Genomic DNA, 11366 nt, shown 5'->3' with positions numbered 1-11366 from the left:
CCCAAAACCACGGTGACTTTGAGATTTATCAATATGGACGTTGGCGTACAGCACGCTCAAATCCTACGCCAGCTCAGGAGGTGGTGTACGCACGTTTTGAGTGCGGGAATGCGCAGAAAAACAATTCCTAACACCACAAAACGCACTGACAAACTAAAAGATATGATATATTATGACCCACTGTAAAAAAACAACAACATAGTAATTATAAACTTCAGTGTTTATTTTTGTGCAACATGGACTTCAATGTTTAATTTGTGTGATTTTACTAAAGCATTTGATTTGTAGGCATATGTATTCCTTAAGTTGCGAGCCTGTGCGCTTTACCTGAGTTTTAAGCCTTGTTTATACTTTCGCCTGGCTCCGCAGCGCGAGTCTCCGCAGACTGCGCGCGCACCTCCCCAAACGGACGAGGCGTTTATACTTGACGCGCTCGCCATTGTACTATTCTTTGAAACGATGGTTAGGCCAGGGTTAGGCCCGGCAGGTGTGCACGGACTGGGTTTAGTAATGAAAGGCTTTCAATGACCAAAAAAATTATTCAGACTGACAAAATAATAAAAATGACACTCTTCTTCTTTTAAATAATAATACAAATAATAATAATAACGACATTCTTCTCCTAAATAACAATAAGCGTCATTAATAATAAAAATCTAGAAATCAATTTTGTTTCTTTCCACTTCCCTGGTTTCGCTTTCTCTTTCTCAAAGAAGTTTCTCTTCTTTGCCGTCTTCCGTGTGTCCATGGCGTAAAATGAGGGCGTGGGGGGAGCGGAGACATGAATATATAGGGGCGTGTTATTCTAATGACGCTCGTTTTCAGCCGCGGCATTTATCAAGGGCAGGTATTGCGTACACCTGGATTTCAAAGGTACGCACAGCTTCATAAATCAGGCGATGAGAGGAGTGTAAGCATAATCTTACGCCAATATATACGCCCGTTTCTACGCAAGAATGATAAATGAGGGCCATTGTGCTTGCAATTTGGCCTATAATATCCAAGGAAAACATGTCTAGTAATTCTCATACTGTATTTTCAGTTTTGGAATATTTACCCTCTCCCCAAATTTGTTACTAATAAAACACAATAAAAATTATTTAAAGAAAAAAATTGTTTACCTTTTAATAGTTTGTTTACATCTACCTTTTGAGGGACATTTTCCATTATTATTATTCCTCACAGCGCTGCGAGACGGTGTAAACAAGTAATGATCTGAATAAACTTGTGTTTTCTCGAGCTGATATGGGGCTCGAGAAAACACAGCCCCCTCACAGGTTTGCGCCGTGGATTCCCGCGAGTCAGACGTGGATGCTGTGTTTGTTTTAGGCTCGCGCAGTCTTCACTCGGACGCGCGCTTCAATCCGTTGTGGAGACTCTCTATTCGTTCCAGTGAAATTACAAAACAAAATACACACAAACATGTCTCTGCCTGATATACAACCACTGATAAACATAATCTGATTTGATAAAAAAAAAAATATATATATATATATATGAGTGCAGATTCGAACTCAGAACCTCTGACACGCTTGGCAAATGTTCTACCACTAGACCACTTGAGTACACGAATATACTCACGTGAAAACTCGGTGTTTACTCGGCGTGATCAATTCGCTCTTTAAAAAGCTGCCGTTCATGTCTGAGTTACAATCTTCCTCTGAGGAAAAGGTGAGTTCTTCCTCGCTGTCCAGAATCATCTGAAGGGCATCTTTACCGGAGAAACGAGCCATCCTCTCTAAACGCGATGAACTATCAGTGAATCTGATGAAGAAACTTTTTGTTTTTATGGCATTGATCGGGGGCGGGTGCGAAGCATCTAGATCACCTAAACTATTTACCATGTGAATAGTGCCGGGGGCGGGGCGGCCTCAGCTCATTATAGAGATAATGAGACAGAAAGAAAAAACGGCACCTCTCCTTGCTTTCAAACGGATTACATGAGTTGAAAACATTTGTTTTTTATATTAATTACTTCACTTAAAAGAAGAGAATTCAAGCTTCATAAAGACATATCTCACGTGCCTGTGTGAGAAGTATTCGCTGAGTTACAGTTCATTTTCGGACGCGTTTCAGAATGGACTTCACTGACGGAGAGGAGGCAGAACTCGCAAATGTTTATTTTTCTTTATTTGGCGAAAAGCACAACACTTTGTTTTTATTATGAGTATACACAAAAAAAAATACACACTTAACAGGATCGATTGATGTATAACACAAGCATATAAAATAAAAATTTATATTAGAATTTTGATTCTTTTTTGCACTGATAAGGAAAAAAACGAGCCTATCACGCCGGCGCGATAGCCGACCCCAGGGGGTTAATTATGCACATCAGGCATTTGGGGGCAGATAATGACCTGCATATTAAAAGTAATGAGACATCAATATTTCAGTAGTCAAAATGTTTGAATAAAAGAGAAAGGCGGCTAAAATTCTTGACCAGATTTAACAGAAACCATTATTTTAAAATATCACAGAAACACTGACATGAAGTAAAAGCAGTGTTCATGTGAAATGATTACATGCAATTGATTTACTTGTAAATGGCGACGGATGATACTTAAATCAACAGTTATTCTGAAGAATATGTAAAGTTTGCTGTTGGAGCTAAAGGCAAAATAATTAACATGATAATCAACCGCTGGCTTACTTTTCCATTTGTTGACATGACATGGTTTGATTCAGATGGTAAATATCGTATTAGGTTTTGTGTCCAACTTAAAGATAATCACCATATTTATAATGAAACCAATATATTTAAAAAAATATATATTAATCATATAATAAAATATCATTAAATAGTATTGTTACTACTGTAAAGCCAATATCATTTTTTATGGGATCTCATTCAAAGCTTCCAGAATCTTTAGTTTTTAAATATTTTTTCTGTGTTTTTATATAATGAACAGTTTAATTTTAATGACAGTATATTATTAAACAAAAATGCATTTATTTTAATTATTAAAATAAACAGAACTAAAGTGATTGTTTTGAACAAGTACTAACTTAGATTATGCAAAACACATTACTTCATTGCTAAAGTGTTTGTATCAATACTGGGGGCCTTTTGCCCCATCCTGATGAGTCTTTTAAATCTTATAAATGTATAATGTGGCAATAAAGTTGATAGATTGGATAACTCTGGATAGATTTTACGCAGACTATAGTCTAGTGGTTCTCAATCCTGGTCCTGGGGACCCACAGCTCTGCACAGTTTGTATGTCTCCCTCATTTAACACACCTGATTCAGATCATCATCTCGTTAGGAAAGAGCTCTGAACTGAACTGTCAGACATATAAAATGTGCAGAGTTGTGGGTCCCCAGGACCAGGATTGAGAACCACTGGTCTATAGGATAGTCGGGGGTAAAAGACTTAAAGGTTATTGCCGCCTCATACATGTATACGATTTTTTACCAAAACAAACCACTTTAATGATTTATTTTCCCACAAAATGTCCATCCATCAATATTCATTAAAAACATGTATTTATTCTGCAATCATACTCTATGCATAAAGAGCAAATGGCTCTGAATAGAGAGTGAGATTCCAGAGGCAGCCAGAAAAACATACTCCAGTTAATATTAGATCAATACTATTATTAAATCTACAACTGCAGACCTGAGTTCACCTTCACTGCACCACAGTTTGACAGTGTTCAGACCCTCAACATAACAATAATCTCAGACAGCAGCGTTTGATCAATATCATCAGCTCTGTCGGCCTAGAGAAGTTTTAGATGCTGCTCTGATCAGACTCTTCACTGATAGCAACATCATTCCTCTGAACCTCAAATAATATTGGCATTAATCAAAATAATTATGCTGTTTTGTGCATATATGATACATACATCTTCTGTTAAGCTGCTTTTAAACAGTTTATATTTTCATAAAAGTCTTAAACAAATAAACTGTGGTAACTATTTCGATGGTTCACTTTAGACATTCTACTAACCAGAAGTTACTTTGCAACTACATGTGAACTACAAGTCATTAGAGTATGAGTAGACTGTTTAATATCTGCTAAGACTTTATTTTGATGATCCTCAACAGACATTTTACTGACTATAAGCAATGTTACAATTACTCTACTAACCCGAACCCTAACACATTACCCTTACCTAACAGTCTACTTACAGTCTACTAATACTCTAATGAGAGTTAGTTGACATGTAGTTGCGATTTACTTATAGTTTACTTATAGGCACTTTTCCACTGCGTGGTTCGACTAGGCACGACTGGGCTCAGCTCGGCTCTCTTTATTTGTGGCTCGGTTTGCTTTTCCACTGCAGTTTAGCACCGCTTCTAAGTGATCATAGGCGGCGATCTCATGGTCAAGCACCCACAGAAAAATACGAGATATATTGTATTGATTTTAACCAATAAAAAAATCTATTGCCGTTTTCAGACACGATTATCTTCACCTTTTTATAGTTTATTTGAGGCAGTTTCTATGGCGTCATTTTAATTACAAATGTTGAGAGCGCATCCAAGTAATGCGCGAGCACAAATCTCTCAACTTGGGGGGGTTGGGGGGTGTAATTGTGATTGTCAAAACATTTGGTAACTAAACAGAATTTTACACAATTTTCACGATTTCAATTCAATTCTTGGGATTTGATTTCAAACTTGATTCAATATTGACTCTTTGGATAAATATTAGGTAGGCTACAGTAGAGAGCCTACATGTTAATTTTTCTCAAGAAAAAATATATTTCACATAATTTTGTAAACATACAGAGAGCCCTGTCAGCTGGTATTATTAAAGGTTAAAAATAACAAATTAAATTAAATATAATTTGGTTTTCATTATAATAACAATTATGACACAAGTAAAAATATAATACAAATGTAATATAGTGCACATATTTAGCAAAATACTCTATAGCTATTTTTTCTAGTCAACTAACTTATCTAGGTCCTTAAATGGCTTTCCTGAGGTAAATATAACATTCTGTGACATAATTGTTGTCCTGCAGTTTTATTGACCTCTTTCCGTGGCTGAAAAACACTGATTGATCGATATTATTTATGAGGCATAAGTACATTTTGGTAAGTTGTACTGTATCTTTAAATAAAAAGTAACAGATGATCGGTTTACTTGAACTGAGGCGCTACAGCGATCTGTCACGTCACATTTACAAGCCAAAACAGAATTTTTTGTCTGAATTTCATAATAAAATGGACAGAACTTGAGAGCTGAGAATTTTTTTCATATCAAAAGTAACCTGCTCTGTCTAGTCTGTCGGTCTCAGTGTCTTTGCTCCGGGATTTTTGCTCCGTGAGAGCGTGTGGAAAGTGTAAAGTCTCACGCTGAATGCGTAGAGTTGGCAGCCCAGCTTTTAGAAGGGGGATAAATCGTCGGCAGCGTTCCTCCTTCCGCCATGCTTCTTCTCCATGTGAGGATTCATTACATTAGACTAGAGTGCGCACTGCGCCGCATGCACACAGTGCTTCTGATGTGAGGATTGTTTACATTAGACTAGAGTGCGCACTGCACCGCATGCACACAGTGCTTCTACGTGTGGGGATTGTTTACATCAGTGCGCGCACGTGTTTCGCACAGCATATACGCAGTGTTTGTTTAAACGGTTGATGGAAAATAAGCTAATGCGCATTCTATAAATATAAATTCTGATCTATTATTTTTCACGGTATTTTGAAGTGTCCACGCTAACAATATCGTGCATATTCATTACCGCGATTTATCGCATTACCGAATACCGGCACATGTCTAGTAATTACTGACAGAATTTTCATTTTTGGGTGAACTAACCCTTTAATGTTAATCAAAGAACAAAGGTAAGAGAGTAAATTAGGATTTATTACATACGAATTTTTGGTAGATTTACAATGCTAATAACCATGGAAATGCATCATTACAGTCTGAAAATATCTCTTAACACAATGCAATCACTAGTAAGACTTCCTGTTAATAAAGTATCTGGTAAGAATCTATTCCATATTAACAATGCATTAAATCACATTACACGTTAATATAAATAAAATAAAACAAATTAAGTGATGTCTCATGTCTGAAGTCAAGGAGGCTTCCAATCTATGAAGGTAAATCAGTAGCAAAACTCGAGAGCACGTAAATGTGAATTTGAGAACTTGTACAATAAATATTTGTACTTGTACATGAACATTTACACTCACGGCTCCAATGTGAAAACCTGTAAAATAAAAATCTGAAGTTGAATGTTGAAATTTGCACTCTCATACAATAGTCACAAACCTGTATTCTGAATTTGAAGCTGCAGACAAGTAGACACAAATGTGTAAAATGCCATTCACAGAAATACAACGACAGACACAAACTTGTAATATATATTTTGCGTTTAATCTTACATTCACATTCGCAGTACTACCTCAATTAGGCACTTGCAACTTCTCAAATCTGTCACTGCAATTTCAAATTTCGCGCCTTGACTTTTGCTACTCTTTTCGCGATATATCAGGTGCAAAACTAACTTGTGCACTTGAAACTGAGAGGCGGCGAGAGAGAAAGGGGGGCGGGAGCGGGGGTGTTCAAAGGAGCCGTTTTATTGGTTGGCAGCTAGCCAATGAAATGGGACTTCGATGATGTCACGAAACTCGTGTGCACTGAAACGTTAACATGGCTTAATGCATTAGACTGATATTAAAGAAATAAACGATATTATCAAACTCAGTAAACACAATGCTTATAATGCCTACTACAGAAAAGCAGATGAGCACAGAATATGACGAAAGAAAGCAAATGTGTGTTCAGTGCAAATAAACTTGCTGCCTGTGTTTTATTAATAATTTAACGAATTATGTGGGGGGGGGGGGTTATTTATTTTTTTATAACTGTTGGTCCATTAAGCCTTATTACGCGTTTTCTTGGTTTTCTGTGGGAGGAAAACGTACAATTAAACTCGTTGCATCCATATTCAGAGCTCAATTGCTTTGCTTTATTTGTATGGTGTTTCCTGAGTTTGGTCTTTTAATACCACTGTCTCAATTAAACACGTTGTGTTCATATTCTGTGCTCATCTGCTTTTCTGTAGTATGAAAACCAAGAAAACGCTTAAGGCTTAATGGACCAACAGTTATAAAATAAATAAAATAAAATAAAATAAAAAAAACACATAATTCGTTAAATTATTAATAAAACACAGGCAGCAAGTTTATTTACACTGAACACACATTTGCTTTCTTTCGTCATATTCTGTTCTCATCTGCTTTTCTGTAGTAGGCATTATAAGCATTGTGTTTACTGAGTTTGATAATATTGTTTATTTCTTTAATATCAGTCTAATGCATTAAGCCATGTTAGCGTTTCAGTGCACACGAGTTTCGTGACATCATCGAAGTCCCATTTCATTGGCTAGCTGCCAACCAATAAAACGGCTCCTTTGAACACCCCCGCTCCCGCCCCCCTTTCTCTCTCGCCGCCTCTCAGTTTCAAGTGCACAAGTTAGTTTTGCACCTGATATATCGCGAAAAGAGTAGCAAAAGTCAAGGCGCGAAATTTGAAATTGCAGTGACAGATTTGAGAAGTTGTAAGTGCCTAATTGAGGAAGTACCGCGAATGTGAACGTAAGATTAAACGCAAAATATATATTACAAGTTTGTGTCTGTCGTTGTATTTCTGTGAATGGCATTTTACACATTTGTGTCTACTTGTCTGCAGCTTCAAATGCAGAATACAGGTTTGTGACTATTGTATGCGAGTGCAAATTTCAACATTCAACTTCAGATTTTTATTTTACAGGTTTTCACATTGGAGCTGTGAGTGTAAATGTTCATGTACAAGTACAAATATTTATTGTACAAGTTCTCAAATTCACATTTACGTGCTCTCGAGTTTTGCTACTGATTTACCTTCATACCAATCACATTGTAACCAATGACATTTGAGGTTATTAAAACAGTAAGTCCCGCCCCTCGACTGCCAAAAAATAAAAGTGTTCGAGCGAGCAAAAGCAGCAGGCGAGTGGAGATCAAGTGCCAGAGAGTGGGGAATGATCATGCTCATGGGTATGAATGAGCTTGCGAGTTCCCGTTTCCTCGTGTGTAGATCTGTTATCCTCTCGCGAATGTCATTTACTGCGCATGTCAGTTGTGCGCTCCGTTAATTTTGTCATTGATTTGCCACCATACAACGGGCATAGTTCAAATGACTCTGTACGCAATTGGATAGTTCTTCAACCAATCAGCGACACGAAAACTCCAGGCAGGAAACGTGTTAACAAACTTGCTGGTTTGTAGCATTGATCAGCGGTTTGCAAAAGCAACAAGTGCATCGAGCAATTTTTGCAGGTTGTGCAATAAAACATGAAAGTGATTGGAATTTACAGCCACTCGAGCGATTTGTTTGCTAAACTAAATAAGCCATTGAGCATCGTTGAGAGGTTAAACGGAATTGGATTGACGGTTGCGCGAGAGACGGGTAAATCAGAGTGTGCTTGCTGTCGCTTCTCTATCGTCATTGGGTTAAACCCGCGCGCCATGTGGATAAGCCAGTTTGTGATTGGTTCCCGCAAATTTGTAACCGAAGCAGCAGAGATAAATGTACAGGTTTCCAGCCTGAGCTGCAGGGCGAAATCAAAACGCCCCAGATAAGGCTGGGTTTACCCAGTACCCAGCAACCATACACACACTTGTTTTTGTCTGTATGGGTGTTATTAACAGTTTTTTAGAGGCGATGAACCAATATAATATCTTGACTGCCCAGACAGCCCTGAACTTCATGATACTCACACAGGGTCAGAGGTCACAGCAGGTCCATCACTGAGATCAGGGGGCTCATGCTTGGAGATGTTACTCTTCATGGACACACAGCTGAATCCTGGAGATGGTCCATCACTGAGTCTAGGGGGATCCATCATGGAGTTGTTACTCTTCATGGACACACAGCTGAATCCTGAAGATGGTCCATCACTGAGTCTAGGGGGATCCATCATGGAGTTGTTACTCTTCATGGACACACAGCTGAATCCTGAAGATGGTCCATCACTGAGTCTAGGGGGATCCATCATGGAGTTGTTACTCTTCATGGACACACAGCTGAATCCTGAAGATGGTCCATCACTGAGTCTAGGGGGATCCATCATTGAGTTGTTACTCTTCATGGACACACAGCTGAAACCTGAAGATGGTCCATCACTGAGTCTAGGGGGATCCATCATGGAGTTGTTACTCTTCATGGACACACAGCTGGATACTGGAGATGGTGCTCTCTGGGTGTGAACAGACGCCTCCTCCTCTCTATCCTCACACACACTCATTTTACATGTACGGTTATCCTCCTCTCTCTCCTCACACACACTCATTTTACAGGTACGGTCCTCCTCTCTCTCCTCACACACACTCATTTTACAGGTACGGTTCTCCTCCCCTCTCTCCTCAAACACACTCATTTTACAGGAAGTTTCTCCTCTTCCTCCTTGACATGACAGGCCTTGATCTTAAAGGCCTGTATGTGAACACAGAAAACATGCACAAAACACAATTGAATTTTGACACATTTTATTTAAATGGCATTTAATTCATTTTAACTTAACGTCAACAGTTTTTCTGCAGTTAATAGTAGGCTATGTCCGACATGTCGGCGTTTAAACACTGGATTCACCTTCACTTTAATGACACTGCTGAACTCTAGCAGGTGTTTTTCACAATCTGTTTAGTCGTCTCGCATTAAGCAAATATGATGTTACTTTTAATGTTTATCCTACGGCCACACTTTCTTTCCCCAGTATTACTGCGTCACTCAACATACATTACAATATTATAAAAAATAATTAAATACGTATTTAAAGTCAACCGAAGATTTCAACATTAAACTAATATTCTCCTGTTAAAGAAAAAAGTAAGTGTAAGTTTTTTTCTGCCATTTTATGAGTGTTACAGTTGACGTGTCGTGAAGTAGGACTAGATAACGAAAGTAACCTTAAACACTTATCATGTATTTGAGTTTGAGTTCGTCAAGGTGTGTTGAGACACAAATACTCTATCGATATTACAGCTATGAAAAGTTTAACGAACTTACTGTCACATGTGAAGAGATTGCTGATTTTCTATCTTCCGAAATGGCGTTTTTACAGTCATCGACTGCTTTCGATTTCACCGTGAGACAGGTAAATGTCGCAGGTAAACATCCAGCAGCTCCTCCTCGAATGGATTCTTTTCAAACTTCCGGGTTTGAAACGAGGAAATAAATTACAGCTGTGCCAAATGGCAAAAAAAAAAAAAAAAAAAGTAAAAAAAAAAAGGATTAATTTGTTTGGACATGTTAAATGAAAATATTGGACATTAAAAAAAAAAAAAAAAAAACTACAGTTTAGAATTTTGCTAATTACCAAACTACTACTTTTGAACATTCTGTTGATTAACTTTGCAACTCCATATCAGTCATTAGATTAGATATAAGTAGACAGTCTGCTTAATATCTTCTAACACTTTATTGTGATGGTTCCTCCAACAGACATTCTACTGAATATAGGCTTTGTAAAAATAAAAGGGAATAAATAAAAACAGTCAAAAAGAGTCTCTTATTCTCTAGCGTCTTCTGTCAACAAAACCATAAAGTTTGGTATTAGTAAACATCCATTTGAAATCGTTCATGTTAAAATTGTAAACCTTCATGTATGGATGTAATAGCCTTGAAATACAGACCTAAATCTAAAAGATTAATGGTCTGGCGTCGACTAATGAAAATCGCCCAGCTCGAGGAGCGGCACCAAGCATGCGTTTGAAAATCTCACTGCACGCAATTGGATAACACTACGACCAATCACAACAAGTTATCGCTTAGCTAATCGCTACCAGCGGAGCTAACTGGTAGATTAGACCCTTGCCATATCCAGTCGGCAAAACAGCAAAAACGTCCTTCTTGCAAAGGAACGATTTGAGTGCCGTCTTCAGTTCCTCTTTTAGAGAAAAAGTCTAAATCTTTCATTGTAGCGGCCAAAGCCGTTTCAAACAAATGGTGTTCATCCATAGCCATCTTGCAGTGTTTACTAATGACTTCGACATTGTAGTGCTGTCTCATCTCGCCTCTGGCCCGCCTATATCAGATAACCCGATGTGATTGGTGCAGCTCAGATAGAGGGACATATTTAATGAGCATCATTACTCGACACCAGAGTAACTCGCTGAGCAAATTCAACTTGTGCTCTTGTGAGAACTCTGGATTACCAGGGTATGGATGTAATACCCTGCCTCTCAATGTCCATACTATCCATCCTAAACAGTAGGCCTATGTGAGATTAAAATAAATGTGTCCCAAAGCATAGTATGTTGAAAAGAGTATGCCAGAATTGTGGATCCGTGCACATTCTGAAGGCTAATATTACCCACAACCCCACTGTGCACTATTGTGGCTGGAGAAGCAAAG

At 38.1% G+C, this 11366-nt stretch overlaps 1 protein-coding gene across 1 annotated transcript in view; it reads right to left on the bottom strand.

Moving 5' to 3' along the window:
* The window catches only part of LOC311295275 (NACHT, LRR and PYD domains-containing protein 3-like), a 55070-nt gene extending 44929 nt beyond the window's left edge, over positions 1-10141 (bottom strand). Inside the window, exons 1-2 of the mRNA XM_084416572.1 lie at positions 10020-10141; positions 8732-9446 (exon numbers count right to left, since the gene is read on the bottom strand). Coding sequence (XP_084272698.1) covers positions 8732-9390 — 659 coding nt within the window. The 5' untranslated portion in view covers positions 9391-9446; positions 10020-10141. The remainder of the gene's footprint in view (positions 1-8731; positions 9447-10019) is intronic.
* Between the last annotated feature and the right edge of the window lie 1225 nt (positions 10142-11366).

The sequence above is a fragment of the Rutilus rutilus genome (genome assembly GCF_951802725.1).
Source record: "Rutilus rutilus genome assembly, chromosome: 1".
NCBI lineage: Eukaryota > Metazoa > Chordata > Actinopteri > Cypriniformes > Leuciscidae > Rutilus > Rutilus rutilus.
Note: the sequence above shows the minus strand (reverse complement) of the source record. Positions and strands in the feature narration are given on the sequence as shown.